This window comes from Fusarium phalaenopsidis (assembly GCF_050370095.1).
Source record: "Fusarium phalaenopsidis strain FUZ10S chromosome Unknown contig_32278, whole genome shotgun sequence".
Classification (NCBI taxonomy): domain Eukaryota; kingdom Fungi; phylum Ascomycota; class Sordariomycetes; order Hypocreales; family Nectriaceae; genus Fusarium; species Fusarium phalaenopsidis.
In genome coordinates this window covers 107,272-126,590 of record NW_028145417.1, presented here as the reverse complement: position 1 = coordinate 126,590, position 19,319 = coordinate 107,272, and the positions used below count along the sequence as shown (strand labels likewise).

Genomic DNA, 19,319 nt, shown 5'->3' with positions numbered 1-19,319 from the left:
ACCTCTGAGATTGGCTACTCATGTCGAATCGAATGAAGAAAAGAGTATCCGAGTCTTTTGGTCAAGACCTCAACGAACATCTCGCTGGATATTCGGGGTCTATGTGCTGACAACACAACATGGGCTCTCTTCCTATCTCTGTTGGCAGTGATGCTTGGAGATAGTAAGGTGAACACATGTGTGACAGATCGAAGATTCTTCCATGAAGATTCTTACGTGAGTATTTCCGGTTGCGCGGCGGGGACGCTCCCAGGAGGACTCTTTTTGCAACCATGTTTAGACAGGTTGAGCTTCTTCGAACTTGCAGGATCTAGCTGGCGCAGCTGACCTCGCAATAACTTAAAATCGCCAGGGTCAAAAGGCCCGCGTTCCTCAAGTTCGAAGTAAGTCTGATAGGGCATTGGGGGGCCTTGGTAAACAAGGTCGGGCTTTCTCGGCCTTCGAATGCTGCCGGTGACGAACCGTTTCATCCTTTTCCCCCAAACGTAAGAGAAATGTATCTTCCTCTCCCCTTGGTTTGGTTTCCCGTATTGCTCTCTAAATTTCCGGAGCTTGGGACGACTGGTGCCGAGACGTGCCATAATGAATGGTTCGGTCTCGGTAATGAGATAAGGATGCTCATTCTTATCGATGTTTGGTTCTCCTTGGAGAATCGACCCCGGAAAGATATAGGATGGCAGTTTAGCCGAAGAAGAAGGCTGTGACTGCGTCTCGGGACTCTCAGTTTCAGAAGCGTTGTGGCTTGCTGAACACTCGGCCTTGGAGTCTCCTGAGCCAGTCGTATCCTCTTGTGATGAAGGGACAACAGCGGGGGCGATGACGGAGGCTGTCTCTGGCTTCTCCGAGCTCATCTCAAGAACTTCGCTGGAATATCCCTCATCATGGCCAAGGCCTTCGTCGTCGACGTCTGCCTCATTCTCAGAGGAAATGTCAGTTGAACCATGACTGCCGCCTGTCGCCAGATCCTCATCTTCGGAGCTGGAAGAGGTGTCGCCAATATCCGCGTCTGCACTTTGTTGTGGGCGGATGACGGCACTGGGGGTGTCCTCCACCTGGTGGTCTTCACCTGGGTCTAGCGGGCTAGCGCTGAGAGGAGCATCCCAGTTCTCGTCCGATGGGATCGCATCGCCGAGGTCTGTCTTTGCAACTTGCGACAGACTGGGTGAGACTTGGCAGCTACCCTCTTCCTGGTCCCCAGCCGAGTCGGATGACCAGGACTCGGCATCACTGCTTTCGTCTTGGTCTTGATCCGATGTCTTATCCAAAGAGGAAGGGGTATCATCTTGATCCCCAGCGTAGTCTTCGTCTGAGTCGGCCCTGGTATCCGTATGGTCCGGGTCCAATATGGCATGCAAGGAGTGTGAAGCATCACAGCGATCCTTGGCGCTGTCTTTGTTTGGAACGATGGACTTATCCCTCAGGGCTGTAGTCAGAAGCCCTGGCGAACGGGGTCGAGGTTCATGAAGACTCGGGGTCATCTCTTCGTCCGGATCAGACAGGGTAGCAACGTCAAGGTCCTCATCGCGATCTGTTTCTAGACCGGAGAGGGCTTTGCTGAGATCGCTACCATGGCTTCCGCCTGAGTCAGATGGACTAAAAGAGGCATCGGCGGGGATGCCATCGTAGTCGTCATCCCCGTCATGCAGAGTATCGACGTTGATGGCCGTAGTCGGAAGCTCTTGCGAATGGGGTGGAGTGTTGCGGAGACCCGAGGTCAACTCTCCATCCAAATCAGATGGGGTGCCGACGTTGAGGTCCTTATTGTCATCTAGTTCTGGACGAGAGAGGGGTTTGTTGACATCGCTATTGTGACCACCACCTGAGTTAAATGGGGTGGCAATACCGATGTCCTTTTGTTGGTTGATGTCTAAACCCGAGAGGGCTTCACTGACATCTCTCTCGTGGCTAGCACCCGAACCAGATGGGTCATATTTGACGTCTCCGCAGCGGCCATGGTAATCGTCTTCCGAGTCGCCCAGGGTGTCGATATGGTCGGAGCCTATGTGCCGGACGTGATATACATCAACTCGATTATCGCAGAGGTCCTCATCGCTCTCGATGGCCGTGTGGGAGCTTGCCCGGGAGCGTGACGACCCGGGCCTCGTGGGCTTTAAGGTGCCGAAGGGGTGTGCATGTGTCCGTGGATCGCTACGCTCTCGTCGAGATTTATGGGGGCTCTTATGACGTCCCTTCGGCGGCGTGTTCGTTTCGCGACGGGCCCGGCGTCTAGCGGGTTCAAGACGGTCTTTGCGATCGCGCAAAGAAGATCGCGATCGTGATGCCCAGAGCGGCTCTTGGAGAGCTGCTTTTAGGAGAAAGTTGAATGCGAATTTCTCGACTTTCCTCCTCAACTTTCCTTTAGGTGCTTCTGTATTCTGAGTCAGTTTTCCCATCAAGGACCGGGCTTCAACTATATGAAAAAAACACGATACCTTCATCTTTCGTAATCCTCCTCGGTTCCCTCCTTTCGCTTGTGATGTGCCCTGTGCCCCACTCATACCGTTGTCGATTTGAATGGCGACGACTGTCCGACATGGGGGCTTCGTTGGTGACGGCAGCGAGGGCGAAGGAATGACGTATTGTTGCGATGAGGTACAATGAGCGAGTTCATGAATAGATTCAGTTGATACAGATGCGATAGAAGCGTGTTGCTTGTCTGTTTCAATGTGGCACGCCGTTGGGTTTAAATGATAAAACCGCCCGGAAAGACGATACCCAGGCTAGAGGGGATGAAAATAGCCCAGAATACGAGCAAAGCCCACTAGCTTTGCTGTAGCTTCAGCTGAGAGCTATTCCAGATCTTTCCCAACCGGCAGGCCACAGCCGCTACACACAGCGGCGGCAGCGCAGTGTGATTCAACCCCCCGGCCATCACGACTGGCGTGGGGCATGCCGTATCGACTCAACACATTCGGTGGTGTCAATGGGTCCAGAACCCTTGCTAGCCTCTCTTCTACAGAACATGATTCGCCTTCATTTGCTTGCATTCAGTGACAGGGCTTTAAACATATCCACCAGCACCACCCAATCTATTGAGTCGATACGGTCTGGTCTGTGATGCGGCTGGATTGTTTGGTTACCATTGTGCCAACAGCCTGCAGCCCCGAAGCGAGGCAGCAAATGGAGGCCGCTGCGACTACTGGAACTACAGTACTGCACAGCCCCAGAGCGAAGAAGCAACTGGAAACTATGGTACGTACATTATCACCTCGAACGCCTGTGCAAAGGCCTCTGTCTGACGTCATTGTTGCTGACGCCGTCAATCTCATGCTCTGTCAAGTTCTGAGCCGTAAAGCAGATCCTGGCTTCGCACTCAGGGACCTAGGTGTCTTGACTTCATCATTCTCGGCCTTTTCGCTGCTAAAAAGAAAAAAAAAACCACCCGTTTCCAGCTGGTCACGGAGTGTCGTGAAATTTAAGTTATCTGGTGGTGGGCTAACGGCGGCGCTGTCTTCGTTCCCCGGGAAGGAGGGGCGCCGCCAGTTCCCAAAGCCGCTGACATGTTCAGGCTTCCCGAGAAGTTGTGTCTGCCTCCAGGGAAAACCTAACAGCTTGAAAAGTAGGCATAACCAGGCTGAGAAGGCTACAAATTTGGTAGCGAAAGCTGGCAGTGCATACCTATTAAGGTGATGGAGAGTTGTCGCTTTTTTCTCTCTCTTTGTTAGTGTTCATGAAATCACCTAGCTTTCATGGCGATGCCCCATTCATCGTACTGCACCCTCGGTAGCTCAGCGCGCACCTTTCCGGCTGCGCGAGTGAGTCATCACATGCTGGCCCCGCTGCTAGAGTACTATCTAGTTTAGCAGAAGGCTTAGTTCGAGTCTGTTTACATAATATCGTAGCTAAATGTAGGGGGGCCGTGGAGCCTCGCATTCTAAGCGGTAGAATGGTAGAGCATTATTAGCGACGCGTAACAGGTGCAGCCAAATAACAAGAAAAGCCTGCATTTCCTAAGAGACACCTAGCATTCAAGCATTTTTCTTCACAGCCCATGCCGTCGATTGAGTTTCAATCGTCGGGTCCCCTCTGCGTGGGGAAGCTGAGAGACAGCAAGGACAGACACCCTTTTTGCCATGGTTGGAAACTAACTCTACGCCAACGCAGGCACTTGCCACAGAAGATCTGACCCCTGACTTTCAAGAGTGTGCAAAGAACAGCTTGACGGCCTATCTCCTGAGTGCGTGCGGACCTCCACTGTGGTAACGATGAGGGGGTATGGCCAATTAAAATGTGCGAAATAAAAGGTATAAAATTCCCATGCTAAATTAGGTGGTGATAGAAGTCCTAGTAATATTTGCTTTGATATATCGCAATATTATAGATATGGCATCTGAAGGTGGTCTGACTATGTACCTTAGGCCGCTTCCTCTTTGTTTTTTCCTGATTGCCGCTGACCTCTGTAAGAGGGCTCTATTCCGAGGCGTTTATTCTTAGCTGCCCCTGCCGATACCCTTGATAGGCTAGGTAGTCTGATTTGGTATGATGGTTGATAAAATTGATCTCCTGGTCCACGTGTTTACGCTATAATTTGGTATCCTATAGATTACGCTTATCTCCTGCTCGGTAAAGCTGCCTTGCCTGACTATTATGGCCGTAGGCGTTGAATAATTCGTTATAAATGCACTCTCGCTACTGCCTGTGATTCATATATCTCTTCCACTTTGGCTGCCCGTGAAGTTGAGCAATATAGCTATTAATAAGGGCTATATTAAGGAGGAAGGTCTAGGTTAGTGCCTGCTATGGGCCCCGGCGGAGGGTATGATTATACTTATAATATGACCTTAGCTGATCACCACGGTTAATATGGTTTATCTCGTCGTTGTAAGTAGTAGCTATTATCGGTATGTTGATTATTTTGATAGCTTTGTTCCTAAAAAAACGGCGTATTGGCTTGGCCTCTGACTTCTTAGATGATGGCTTCTTCCTCTGTCGGATAATACGCTTATTATCGGCGCTGGTAAACACGGTAGATAAGAATAATATAAGCTTAGTGTCTTTCTAAGCGATTTGGTTAACCTGTGGTTATAGCACGAAGGCGAATTAGTAGGGGATTCTTAGCTAAAAGTATTTAAAGTTAATACCTGGTTATTAGGGGTTAGTATTGCCTTAATGGCATTAAATTCGTATATTTTTTTGACCTTGCCGTTATCGTTCTTATCCCTGATTAATTCCTCGTGGATGCTACTATTCGCACGAGCTGTGCTAGTGGCCCCGTAGCCTTGCTTGCGGAGGTTGCGGAAGAGAGGCGGGGACGAGAAGAGGTTATCGACGAAGACGTGATATATCGATTTTGGCAGTGTTTTTATAAGGCTAATAACGACGGCTTGGGTCGAATTCACTGCTTCACCATCGTCTTCTATATCAGGGGCTTCCTCTGCGGCCTTGGCTGAGACCTTCCTTCTTTTCCTAGACCGGGCTTGTGAGGGTTGTGAGGGTTGTGAGGGTTGTGATGATAATATCTGCGTTGAAATTTCAACGCCAACGGCGCCATGTTCTGCATCTTTGATATGCCATAGCCAGTGAATAAAGAAGCCTAGCTGGGCTATGACCTAAATCTTGAAGCCCACAGGGTCGGGCTTGCTTTTGATAGTCGTGATAGCGTTGCTTCTGCCTGTATAGCGGATTATGTACTTATTGATAGCTAGGTGGGACCTAGGCCGGAATAGCTGCATGGATATGGCTTATATATGCTTAGACCACTTTTTAACGCCTTGGAATACTTTCGGAAGTGGTATAGTCTCGTTAACTTAGGTGTGGTCTGTAAGAGTATCGGGCAGGTGCAAAACTAATCCAATAGACCAAAAAGATCCGCCAGTGTCAGCACAACGTGCTGGCACTGCCTGCCACATCAGTATATAAGGAGGCCCTCAGGCACTTCGCATCCTTACATGGTCAAAGGGGCGAAGGTGCCTGTGGATAAGCTGAAAGTTATCGTATGAGATGAACTTAATAAATGAGTGCTTAGCGCGTTAAATACCGGGCTTAGGGCTCTCCTAATAGCTTTATATTTTCTTTTCCTTATATACTCCTATATAAATAAGCATTATAATTATCGTTATTACCTTTAAAGCTGTTAGACCTTCTTATTTATGGAGTTTTAAAGTTCGCTTTATTTCGGTTTTCTAGCTATCAATCTAGCCATTTAATTTCAGCCATGAGACCTAGCTTCTCATATAGACGACCCATTTTTCAACGAGGGATATAGGGAGGAAAAGTTAGAATAGCTTTAGAGGCGTTGGAGGCAGGGTGTTGATATGAAATTTATGTGTTTCTACTTGGAAGGGCTTAAAGCTCGTGCCTTGGTCCTCTTCGGCCGGAAAAACCGCGGCCTAGGTTAAATTATTAGGCCAAATGCGATGGCTATGCCGTTCATTGAGAAAGCTCATATCATCATAGGGGGTGATAACTTATATCTCGTCTAGAATTAGAGGGGAGCTCATTAATGAGATCAAAATAATTTAATAGTATTTAGGGTATGAAATGGTATTAATTTCTTATTGCATTAAACTTTTTGTACCCCTTACGTACTTCCGAGGTGACCGAGATAAGTGGGGCAAGTGACTTTGCGGAGGTCCGCACGCACTCAGGAGATAGAGATCTTGCCTCATTAAGGGAGTGAGTATCGAGCTGGGTAATGTTTGGTCTGACAGTTGATTAGGTTGCATCACCATGACCGCACTAGGGTGTGAGAGTGACGTTGTCGAGCTTGACGAGGACGATTGTATAATTTAGGGTTAAAGAAACATAGTTCTAAGGTTTCGAGGTGAGTTTCAGGCCAATACTAATCGTATTAATGTAACTCAGATCCAAAGACAGCGCTACTTATGATTGCCCAGGATGCAAGCTCAAGTGGCATCACAAAACAGGCGAATGGACTAGCAGGAGGGTCAAGTATAGTAGCCAATGATGCTTTGGTAAATTGCTTTTGAAACCAAAGGTTGGGTTCTGCTCCCTCGTTTGATGAAACTATGCAACAAGAGACATGTAGTCATACTCTCTAGATCCAAGCTAAACAGAGTGTCTCCAGAACGCCATCCGTATCCCCCTTTAGCCATTGTTTCCAGTGGCAATGCCCCAGAAGTAACCGCACCAACTTCCCAGGATCAAGAGAATAAGGGAAGCAAAACAAAAGAGAGAGATCTTCTTGTTCCTGCCTCCATTCTCCTCATAGAACCTCTGCTTCCGGGAGTTGAGAATGTGTCCTCGGGCAATGCGCATCTTCCTTGTCCACTGCAAGTGTCCAAGATCTACAGATCGCCAGGCTACGATACCCAGGATCAAAGAAACAGCGACTGAGCATCCAGCAAGAATGACATAGACGATGGTGACTCTATCGTACGAGTTGTTGTCGGCATCTTGAATTCTTCCAGTGATAACTCGCACGATGATGTTCATCCTAGAATACAAGTTAGCGTGTTCGGATGTCATAGCCGTCGCTTCTCTTACGCATTGTTTAGTGTGATCTTAATAGAGTAGGCTGAGCCAAATACTGTGCTATCCCACATGGATGTGCGAGTACTATCGATGATAGTGGTAGGTCCAAAGCAATACGCAAAGGCAAAGACACCAAAAGATGCAGCAGTTCCTTTGACGGCGCCAGAAAAATTGACAAGGAGCATGGAGGTGAAGACTCCGAGGCCGCAGAAAACCACTGGAGCATTTGGTTAGCATGGAACCGTGCTTGAAAAGATCTCCGCAGAGTACTCACAAATTGAAATTCGGTGCCCGTAAAGATCAATGAAGATACCCAGCAAAGGAACAACAAAGAAGCCTGCAGGGAGAGATTAGCATCCAATGTGACCTGGTGGGACCATTTTCCCTTCTTACCAGCATACTGCAAGACCGAGCTATACCAGCCAGCCGCAATAGAGTCAGTTCCAAATCTCTGTTCAGCAAGTTCAGTAGCATTCTGGAGGAAAACGATGGCAGTGCTTGTTTCGAAGAGAGAAAAGGCCATGACGGCCCAAAAGGACCACGGCAACTCGAGAACCTTGCGGATCTCAATTTTTTTGCTCTTTTCACTCAGCTTCTCGCCAGTTGCTGGATCGTTGATGCCATGGAACTTGCGGTTGGCCACCTTGGTGAACCAATAGAAAACGACGGTCATGACATTGGTAAAGATGTTCATGAAGACGGCGACCCAGAATACCCAGGCAAAGTTCCCAGTCTTCTTGGCGATGATATTCGCGGATGACTTGCCGGCAAACGCACCCATCTTTCCGACGCCCAGCTCGAAGCCCAGGGTCGACCCGAAGCCGTTTCCAGGGGCAAACCAGGACGAGAAGACCTTGTACTGGGCGATCTGGGTTGCGATGTCTCCCAAAGCTCGAACAACTCGACCAGCTATCATAAACTTGTAGGAACGAGTTTGAGCTGCGCCTGCAACCAAAATTGAGCCGACAGAATAGATCAAGTTCCCGTATAGCATGGCACCTAAGAGATGTTATCAGAGAATATTACCATAATGCCAATAGACCTCTTACCAGCGCCTCCGATCCGGTCGGTAACAATACCGCTCACCAACATGAGGGCCGTGACCATGAAGTCCTCACTAGCCTCCAAGAGTGAGAACTGTGTATTAGTGATCCTCATTTCTTTCTTGATAGTGCTTTTCATGGCGGCAGTGATGCCCGAGCTCCATTGAGACCCGAAGCCGATCGCCGTCACGAGAACAACGGATGCGATCTTCCAAGACAGCGGGACCGGTTGACGGCCATCAGAGCTGGAGTCATCTGACTCTGCAGATGCCTCAACTACTGCTCCTATGGCTTTGCCTCCGTAGGGCTGAGCCAGGCCATTCTCAGGCTCTATATTTGACCTGGAAGAGCTCGGAGATGAAGGTTGAGCCATCGTGGCCAGGGTGGGAGGACAAGAAAAAAACAGGAGTAGGGATGAATAACGAAGAGAAACAAGATGGCGAGAGAGTGCCCAGTGTCGGGAGCGGTGTTGTTCAGAGGCAGGATGTCGATCATGTCGAGGAAAAAACACTGCTTTTGAACCAAACGAAGAAATCCTAACTAACAAGTTTTGATCCACTAAGTCAGAGGTGGATAAGCCTAATCAGATGAGATTGATAAGAGCCAACGGGGCAATACCACCGACACTAGCCCTATACGAGGCACGCCGCGAACCCAAGCCTCCACCTGAAACCCACAAGAAAGATCTGATAAGTTTACAAAGACAGGGATTCTGACTAGGGGTCATTCTCTCACTGTGAGAAGCCTGCCTCCCCTGCATGTCCGATGTCGCTAGTGGTTGCCGGCTCGATGGGGCCCAGGGCGACCCTGTCAGCTCGAGCTTTGCGAAAAGTTTGGTTCTTGAGAGATGAGTGGTGGTTGTCGCTTAGTCCTTCTTGCACCTTCATCGCTGCTTCTCTCCCTAACATCACCAGAGCCTATTGTTGCTACCTTACATCACAATGCATGGCAATCAGCCATCCAGATCTGTGCCTGACGAACAGACACCACTCATTCTCAATGAACAAGGGCGATCAGATTCCAAGCATGGAATTACCCAGCAGCCGACGACACAGTGCAATGAGGCAAAAGTGTCATCATCTGGTTCCTGGGCATCCATGCCTAACAAAGGCCAGCTGGCTGTCATAATGCTTGTCCGCCTCGCAGAGCCAATCAGCGAACGGTCTCTCACAGCATATCTCTTCTACCAGCTACAATGGTTCGACAAGTCCCTGGATGCATCGTCGATCGCGAAGCAGGCCGGGCATCTGACTGCAGCCTTTGCCGCTTCTCAATGCGTAACATCGATGTGGTGGGGACGGGCAGCCGATAGCCCGGTGCTCAGTAGGAAGGGCGTTCTCGTCATTGGCCTCCTAGGTTCAGCGGTTTCAGCACTTGGCATGGGGTTCTCAACTACATATCGGTCTGCCATGTTGTTTAGGATGCTAGCCGGTGCACTGAATGGCAACGTTGCCGTTCTCAGGACAATGGTGTCAGAGGTTGTTGTCGACAACAGGTAAGCTGGTTCCCACGAGATCCATTCCTTGAGACTCACATTTTCTAACTCCGCAGATACCGTTCTCGTGCATTCCTTCTTCTACCAATGTGTTTTAATGTTGGCAACATTGTAGGACCACTGATGAGCGGCGTCTTAGCCAACCCTATCGACTCGCTGCCAGGCTTATTCGGGCCAGGTTCCTTTTTCGGCGGCCGTGACGGCGTTCAGTGGATGAGAAGATTCCCCTATGCACTCCCCAACGTCGTTTGCGCTCTTCTCTTGATCACATCAGCATTTGGTGTTATCTTTGCTTTGGGCGAGACTCATCCTCTGCTTCGGCACGACAAGCCAGGCCAGCGACGACGGCTTGGAGAGGGTCTCCTTGGGGGCATTCTCAAGAAGCGCAACTCCAAGCCCTCCTACCAATCTATTGCTACAGATGATGAGCCTGAACAGATGCGTGAGGCGACGGATGTGGATTCGGAATCAACCAGTGCAAAGCCAGCCCGATTTACCTCGATTTTATCCAGGAACGTTTGCTTGACGCTGTTGCAACATTTCCTTCAAGCTCTTCACGTCGCGACTTTCAACTCGGCCTTGATTGTTCTCCTGCCAACTCCTAGGGGAGATCCTTCCAAAATCCACTTACCCTTTCAATTCGCTGGAGGCCTTGGGTTATCTACCAAGAAAGTAGCCATGGCGACGAGCACAATCGGAACTATCGGTATTCCCTTGCAGCTATTCTTATTTCCAAAACTGAGTGTCCGACTTGGCCTTTTGAGGTCGTACCGGATCTTCCTGCCACTCAGCATTGTGGTTTACTGCATATTACCCTACCTGACTCTACTACCGGACGACTATGTCATTGTCTGGGCTTGCATGACGGCTGTACTATCGTTGCATGTAGTATCTCGAGTCTTTGTTACACCAGCAACAATGATGCTGGTTGACGGGTCATGCCCCGACCCATCTTTACTGGGCACAATCCATGGTTTTGCTTCAAGCACATCAAGTGCTGCGCGCATCCTGGGCCCAACGGTCGGGGGCACTGTTTTGGGATGGGGTTTGGCAAACAATCTCGTTGGAATTCCGTTCTGGGGAATGGCTTTCATTGCTTCGATAAACTTTGGGCTTCTGTTGTTGGTGAAGGATTCGGATGCCTCATGAGTTGGTTGTTAAGTATTCTGGTCAACACTAAATACATCCTATGAAGCTCTCTAGCTCTAAGGTATCGTCCAAGCTCTACCTACCTGTATTTGATTTCAGTTCTATCACGCCGAATCACTATCCACTCTAAACTCCGACATCGCCGAAGCTTGTTCTTGACATGGTCCGATCAAAGCTCATTATTCGATGACTCGTAACACCTGGCTTGCAAGTCCACGTGCGTGGAGAGGAAAAGCACCGGCGCGAATTTCATGCCCAGCCATCAAATCCAGCTAGCCGGAAGCAGTCCCCACTGACAGGGATCTGAGGTACATTTGTCTTCTCACGGTGAGAAGCTAGTTCCTCCGGCCCACTCTTCGCTTGCTCATCCCACCAGTCATGGTGCTTTTTAGGATGGGGGCATTGGGGGTCAGGTGGGAAGATGAGGAACTCTGGACTTCATTGCCGCGTACCCGTTGGCTCATGTGGGGCTAGGGCCCCAGGCGATCCAACCTAGCAAGCCAGGTTGGTCACAAAATGGTGGGACAGCCACAAAACCTTGGGACATCGACGATGCCCGATTTTAGCCGTGATTTGCCCCCTTTCTGATATTTTGATGTTCACAAGGCGTCCAAGATGATTTGTGAGGCAAGATCGGAAGAGAAAGTTATGCCTTTCGCGATGCCTAGGAGAATGACATTTCTAAAGACCAAGCTTGAGCTATAAAAGCCGTTGTTTTAGCACCTAGGCCTCGCCGCCTCGAGGGATAGTTCCTCGCCTATTATTAAAGTATAAGTCTCAACAGTCTTCTAGGGGTAACCCATTTTTGTTTCAACACCTATTTAAGGCGTATCAACGTCCATTGAATGTGGCAGACTAGCTGCTTGAACCTCTCTTTCCTTCCTGATGATCTGAAGCATCTGATCTATCGTTGATATGTGCGGTTGAAGTCGTGAAGGGCACGGCGTTGAAGCCTCTTCCGGCGGGGGTGATGACTCGTACGAGGGGGTCATCGGCGGCGAAGATCGCTGCCAGCGCGGGGTTGCTCGCCCTTCGTGAAGAGGAGCAACCTCGATCAAGGGAAGGTCTTCTTCTTCCTCTTCTTCTTCCTCTTCTTCTTCCTCTTCTTCGTCATCGGCGTGCCGCGGCGGCTCGAGGTTGAAGGTGACCGTCTCGTCGCTGCCGGGGAGGGCGGTCCAGTCCATCGCGCTGAGGGGCTTCACGGCGTGACTTACTTCAAGGATCGAGTCTCTGACTTCCTGCGGCAACTATATATCTATCATAAACCCATCAGTCTTTTCATTAAGGAGTTGAGTCATCTCAGAGCATTATATATCCATAGATAGATAGTCTTTATTCTTTCCTATATGCTCAAGCCACTTCTTAAACTATAGCTTCTTCTTCACGCCATCGACGACGACTTCCTTATTCTCTCGCCACTCTTCCTTAAGCTTCTCGATCTCCCTAAGGAGTATAGACCAGATAGAGCGAATCTACCGCCATTGCTCCTTCTCTCGGTCTACGGTAATAACTTCTGCTTGCTAGTCACGAAGGTCCTAAAGACTAACGCTATAACTAAAGTCACCAACGGGCTTTACCCTTTTCCCCCTCTTCATCTCATTATATCTCTTCTCAATACGGCTTCGCCGGTCATCCATATATATAATTACTATCTCCTCGAGAAGAATGGCCTCTATGACGACCTTGCGGACTTCTCGCAGCCCTGCACGCGTCGGCGAGGAGAAGATATCGCGATACTCCTCTATGACGCGTTTTACGGTATCAGAGGCGCGTTGGAAGCGTGTTTCTAATGGCAAAAGGGAAGCAAAGGCAGGGTTGATTGCTTTCTTTGCCTTTATCTGCTGCTTAAGGAGGAAGGTCATTACAGGCTCGGCGTTAGGGGGGAAAATGCCGGATTTCTCGAAGCCTAATATAATATTCTTTCTAGTGAATCCCTTATCGATGATCTCCTAAAGTCACGCATCAATTATTAGGTCTTCTTATGTAAAAGACTGAAAAATAGAGGAAATATAGTCTTCAAAGACTATAGGGTAGGTAATAGAGATAGGAGGTGAATAGGCAGTGGAATCAGTCCTTATATAAAGCTGATTGGCTAGGTAAGGAATCATAGAGTAATAAGAGTGGGGCAAATAGAAGATAGGGTTAAAATAGAGAAGACCAGCTTCTAATTAGTGTTCTTATTGTCTGAATTGATTGAAGATCTTAGGAGCTATTTCTAAGAGAGGGTTTATAGCTTATATAGTAAATGGCTCGGAATCTATTAGCCCGATTCGGATAGAAGTTATACCGTCGGATAGCCCTAATTCCGGGCTTTAAAACCCTATTAGTTTTGCTAGTAACGGATGACTAGAAGCCGAGTTATAGCATAATAGAAGTTAAAACCTATCGGGTTTTAAACTAGGATATTTAAAACCGGATAGGAAATACCCTATAGAAGGAGACGGGTTTAACGGCGTTATCGGGCTTATAATAAAGCCCTAAGTCCGAGATTACATGACCTTCCTAAAAGGGTAATAAAATCCTAGGCTTATATCCTATAAGCTTATTTTTCTAGAATTTTATTTATAAAAGACCTTCTTATAAATAAGGTATTTTACATCTTATGAGATATTCACTAACTTACCTATAGTCCTTTAATGAAGTTAAGGCGCGAGAAAGTAATATTACCTTTATGTAATGCTTAGCGGAAAATCTTCTAATATATATTCTTTATCGGCTAGAAGACTCCTATATCTATCAGCTAAAGGAAATACATTAAGTATAAAAGCAAAGGAATTATAATAATCTAAAACTTAAGGCAATACTCGCGGAAGGCAAAGAGGCCATATCTAGTAAATCTATCAAGGATAAAAAGTCACTAGATCTCTTCACCTAGAGTATAAGAAAGAAGAGGAATATTATACCTTATGAGATCATAAAGGAATTCATCATAGCTAAACTACTCTTTAAAAGGCAGCTCATAACTCTATACCATAGTAGACTTCTCCTAGCTATGCTAGTTAAAGGCCTACGCCCACTTAAAAGTAATCTCGCCGTTCGAGAAGGCACTCTCTAACCTCGCAAAGCGCATCTGCGGATCAGCCTCTACATAGGCGTATTCTAGTATAAGGAATGCCTTAAAGATAACCCATGGGGGGACCATATCGCCCACAGCATTGCCTATACCAATAAGGGTATAAGTCTCGCGGTTCGACGGGTCGAGCACTTGGGCGCGAGTCTTCTTCTTCATGCGGACGACGAGGCACTATATCCGCTCACGCAAGCAGCCGACTCAGATCCCGGCCTGGTCTGCATTCCAGCATTCAGAGGCGCCGATATTAAAGTTCCTAATAGCCTCAGTAAGTCATTTAAACCACTCCTTTAAGTCGGTAACGCCGCCTGCTTCCCAAGACTCACGAGACTTATCAACGGCCTTCAGGAAGGTCTTCTGGAGTTCCGGATAATCCTCACGGAAGCGTGGGTACCACATCTTACTAACAGGCTTCGCTTCTGGGTCCCTACGGCGGCGAAGGGTGTTAGCGGCGTCTTCAATCTCGCCCTTCGAGGCAGGAAAGCCGGCCCTTTCCATCCAGGTGACGAAGGCGACGATGGCATCCTCTTCTTCATCCATGAGGAGGCGCGGGCGGCCCAGAGGCATCACAGAATCAGGGTTCTCAAGCTACTTAATAAGACGATCAACTACAGAAAAAGAAGAAGCCTCGTATTTAGTCGTTGCAGCCCTGACAGAGAGTGGCTTTGTGATGCCAGAGGAAGCAGCGCGATGCGGCCGGTTAGCGAATCTAGCACGTAATGCGATCACAGCCCTCGCGGCCTTAACGTTATTTATGGCACTCATAATAAAGATAGATACAGATGCACTAGATTACACCGCCTTATATCTCTTTTTTGACGTTTTTAGTTAGGAAATGCAGGTAAATTCAGACGTGTCATAGTGAGGGGCTATCCCGGGGTTTTATGGCTATCCCGCCATTTTGTGACCAACCTAGCTTGCTAGATTGGATCGCCTGGGCCCTAGCCCCACATGAGCCAACGGGTAATCCACACCGACGGGAAGAGAATCATGTCATATTTACACTCTTGAAGATCGATAATGACTAGTGTGAATCACATGAGGTTAAGTTTGGGAATTCTAGAATATCATATCACAGATCGGCATGACTGGAAAATCAGACTTCAAGTTGTGGCCTTTTAAGACACCTTGCTCTTGAGTGAATGCTTCGCACGAGATACACTCTGCAGAATTTCTTTTACCTTGTCAAAATTGCATCAGTACTTTGGATTAAATAGTCACTATAGGTCTATCGCAATAAGATAGTTCCTAGGTAGTTCATTGCTTCTCGTAACGGAGCAGTCTGGTGTGCTCCCTCACTACCCTACACCCATGTGAGATCAGGTTTGTTGCCAGGCAGCATCACCCTCAACGGCCATCCCTTTAATTGGTGGATTGCTCCAGCAACGTTCTTCAACCAACTCGTAGCCACTATGGGAATCCCGTATTCGCACCGCTGGCTTTTGAGCATGTCTGCCGCGATATCCCATGACCTCTTGCCATCTTGCACCTCACCCAACTCGATTTGGGCATGGGCGATAGAAAGATGGATTACCACCGCGATGAAGCCGTACTTGGCATAGAATGCCGTGAACTGTTCCATTTCTTGCAGCGTGGACTTCCATAGATGAAAAGCGTCTTGGAAATGACCTTTTTGGTGAGCCACGCGAGATGTGGCCATGAGTCTTCGCATACGCAGCAACTGGTCGTTCATTTCTTCTAGCCCCGCTGGTTCGATGGCAGCTAGGTCTTGGATAATCGACTCAGCAATGTCTGTTCTGCCTTGTCCAATGTTGGCTTCCACTGATGCCAACAGCAGTCTTCGGCAAGGCCGGCTCTTCTTGTCAGATTCTCGCATATTCTCCAACTCTGCTCCGAGAAGTTCATTTGCTTTGTCGTACCAGCCGATCTCACAATAAATGTCTGCTAGTCTGGCGACGATGAGACGCCGTGTCGTCGTTCGGATGGGCTGGACAGTGCCAAGATTTAAATACTGCTCCAGTGATTCTCTTGCATTGTCAAAATCGCCCATGGACTGAAAGAAACTCGCCGCGACACCCTGGAGGCGACGTGTGACTTCAAGCTCAAGGTTCGAAGGCGGGTGCTCCGCCTTCCATTCGTAGATGCGTAAAGCTGTATCGCTGTCGTGGCGTTGGATCTTATTCTCGATCACGACGAGGTGAAGTCTGCCTTTTAATGCGTGGTCCCTGCGGGTTGTAGGACGGCGAGTTTGGCAGAGAAAATGGCGTATGTGAGCATCTGACTCTATAAAATCCCCTTCAAGGCGGTACAAGATACTCTGGAACAATGTCACCGAAGCATGCAAGTAATACGGCATCGAGGGCCGCAAAAAGGCCTTGGCAACATGGGTAGCTAGGCAACGGATCGAGAAAGAGTCCCGCTCGGAGAAGTAGAGTAGGGCATCGACAAATTGATCTTTGAGTGAGATGGCGATCTTGTTGTTTTCTTGGATTAATTTATGCATCAAGTCCCATACCAGACTCTTGGTTTGTGGGGACCTACGCAGCAAGTATTAGTAACTGAGGGTTGATGTTGTTGTTGATAAGGGCCTCTTACCAAGCGGTATTGCCTTCGTAGCAAGGTGGACAAGCAAAGCACAAGAGTTTAAGGGCAACACTCCTCACAGCTTCCGCTACCTCGGGTAGAAGAGTGGAAAAGAGCTGGGGGTTAGACACAGGGTCAATGGACCATGTTACAGTCCCATCATCGAGTGTGTGCTTCTTGATGTATACAGAAGTGAGAGACTGCGCAAGCCGGGCATTATCCGACAACACATCTACCAACTCAGATGGTAGACCAAATTGAATGGCATCAGTAGTTTGTATCTCGCCGGCTGCATTCCACCGCCTTTGAGGAGAACTCACGCTCCGCAGAAGAGTATCGGGGATGTTGTGGCCACCAAGGGCTTCTAGAAGAAGGAGCAGTATATCCGTATCCGCCAGAAAGTCGGCGTAGTTGACAAAGAGATTATGATATGATAACGGTAGAGAGGGATCTATTTTGGATATGAGCTAGAGGACGAGTGAAGGGGAGCGGCGAGCATACCCTTGAGTTGGCCGAGGATCAGGTTTCGCACAAACTCATCACGGTTTGGAGCCCCTGAGCAAATAGACTTGAGGTGAGAAAATATATCTTCATCGTTGATATTGACATATCTCTCGTATCTGAGTTTGTTTGTTAACTCGACTCCCGATTTTAGGAGGTGGTCATTCACTCACGTGGAAAAAGGGACATCCAAGGGCAACCACAAAACTGATCCGATATTGCCAAGTCGACGGGCCATCTTGATGTACTTCCTCCCGGCATGCCGGAGTTCCGAATCTTTCTGGCCCTCGAAGAAGCGAGCGATGCGCGGTGGCACCAAGACTGGAGCGTTCAACTCGGATCTTAGGAATATGACGATGCAAGCCAGCCGACGATGTAGTTCGACATGGGCCAAGGTATCGGAGGGCGTCCAGAAGCCTTCCAAGTCGAACCTAAATCTTTTATAGACGTCATTGACGCGATCTGAGTTGAACGATTGTATCGACAGAATCTTGGCTGTTCGTTGATTTGTGGGTGTGACGTGATAGTGAGTGGTGCGAGCAAGTAATTTCGACTTGGATAAGATCGATCGAATGGCTGATAAATGGTGATTAAGTTCAGAAGCTATGCTTTCGGCTTTGGTCTCATCATATTCTTTTGCCAGTTGGCGGACCGTATTACAGAGACACATGGTTAAAGGTGATGTTGGAATAAAGCTCATGGGCCGATTCTCGGAATTGCATCCTAGGCTAAGAAAAAATTATGTGAGGTCCATGCAGAGCGCTAAGCTCGCTTCCGATCGGGGGTGTTTCCCCCTTTGCTCAGCCGGTTGTAAAAGCATCATAAAGCCCAAGCCGGAAAAATCTACAATTTTTGACAGGTTGATACTTCCTCTTCAAGATGTACGTCTAGTTCTTCCATCCTTATTATTTCCTGACGGTTATAATGACCAAGGGGCCAGAGCCAACTTTTGTTCCCGTGCTCCTGTTCCTACAAGAGGTTAGCCCATCTTGGCAGGCCAAGACTGAAGTGTCTCACAGACGTGGCATACCCCTGCCAGCTCACCATCCAATTTCCCACTTAACGCGCATGAAAAGGGGCTGATATTTCGCGATTTTCTGGCTGAGGCATCATTTACTTTTCTGCGCGACCCATCGACTATACTTTGTCGCCCACCTCATGACTAGATATAGGGCTCTGTCAACATGCCCTCACCGACAGGCCTCGTCGCCCCACTGCTCGTCTTCATGCTAGCCTCTCAGGCGCTTGCCCAGAAACTAGACGATATCATTGTCGGCTGCGACGCGGTTCAATGTCCTGTAGTCAATGATGAGCATCAGTGCCAGGTTGGGAACGACACATTCCTCGACATCGGGCTGACCCGCATTCCGGATGTCCCAGATGCCCTAGAGGATTTCTCCATCGTCAAAGGAGTCAATATTTCCCTCACCAAGAAGGACGAAGAGTTGTTCACTAGCGTCTACTATCTCGGGACCCCCGAGAACGTCTCGCTGGATGAAGTCCACGGTTGCGCTGTCTTCTTCGACCCTCCTGGGAAAACATTTCCAGAGAACACCACAGGCACCTGCTCTGATATTATCGATCCGGAATGCATTGACGGCATCCAAGAGGTCGCGGCGTCCGCACTCACTTACAAATACGTTGATGGTATCTGTCGAGATTTACAGAGGGAGCTTGAGGGCAGCAATATCAGCGCATGCAACAACTACACTGGCACGGGCGAAGGCATCAGAAGAAGCGTCTTTGCCATAAGCCTCTCCAACCTCACCAACATTGAGGGCCAGGAAAACGCCACGAGCGACTGCTGGCCTATACTGCCCAAATCTGCCAACCTGGCACCACTTTTCTATTCATTCAGATCTTGGGATGTGAGAAATATCTGCCTTGGCTCGAAGTGCACCTACTAACTCTTGATCTTGCAATAGGGGGGTCCGTTTCCTCAATCCGCGTACGATGAAGTGCACAAGATTACCCCGGTACTTACCCTCTTCATGGCGAAATCCAACAGCAAAAATGTAGTCAACAAAACTGTTGGACGAATGAGCTGTATTCAGATCGAAAGTACTTGGACTCCCGAGTCCAG

General features: G+C 48.6%; 5 protein-coding genes across 5 annotated transcripts; 2 read left to right on the top strand and 3 right to left on the bottom strand.

Moving 5' to 3' along the window:
• Positions 1-212: 212 nt before the first annotated feature.
• Positions 213-1,979, bottom strand: LRP88_00638 (uncharacterized protein; the record flags this gene model as incomplete). Its single annotated transcript, XM_083237345.1, has 1 exon — positions 213-1,979. The coding sequence occupies one exon, from the start codon at positions 1,977-1,979 to the stop codon at positions 213-215; it is 1,767 nt and encodes a 588-aa protein (XP_083105850.1).
• A 5,068-nt stretch (positions 1,980-7,047) lies between these two features.
• Positions 7,048-8,850, bottom strand: LRP88_00637 (major facilitator superfamily domain-containing protein; the record flags this gene model as incomplete). The annotated part of the gene is made up of 5 exons (XM_083237344.1): positions 7,048-7,396; positions 7,447-7,651; positions 7,709-7,771; positions 7,828-8,433; positions 8,484-8,850. The coding sequence occupies 5 exons, from the start codon at positions 8,848-8,850 to the stop codon at positions 7,048-7,050; spliced, it is 1,590 nt and encodes a 529-aa protein (XP_083105849.1).
• A 754-nt stretch (positions 8,851-9,604) lies between these two features.
• LRP88_00636 (uncharacterized protein) lies at positions 9,605-10,498 on the top strand (the record flags this gene model as incomplete). Its single annotated transcript, XM_083237343.1, has 3 exons — positions 9,605-9,972; positions 10,029-10,414; positions 10,485-10,498. The coding sequence occupies 3 exons, from the start codon at positions 9,605-9,607 to the stop codon at positions 10,496-10,498; spliced, it is 768 nt and encodes a 255-aa protein (XP_083105848.1).
• A 1,444-nt stretch (positions 10,499-11,942) lies between these two features.
• Positions 11,943-12,305, bottom strand: LRP88_00635 (uncharacterized protein; the record flags this gene model as incomplete). The annotated part of the gene is made up of 1 exon (XM_083237342.1): positions 11,943-12,305. One exon carries the CDS (start codon positions 12,303-12,305, stop codon positions 11,943-11,945), a length of 363 nt encoding a protein of 120 aa, XP_083105847.1.
• Positions 12,306-18,420: 6,115 nt separating this feature from the next.
• On the top strand, positions 18,421-19,143 carry LRP88_00634 (uncharacterized protein; the record flags this gene model as incomplete). The annotated part of the gene is made up of 1 exon (XM_083237341.1): positions 18,421-19,143. One exon carries the CDS (start codon positions 18,421-18,423, stop codon positions 19,141-19,143), a length of 723 nt encoding a protein of 240 aa, XP_083105846.1.
• Between the last annotated feature and the right edge of the window lie 176 nt (positions 19,144-19,319).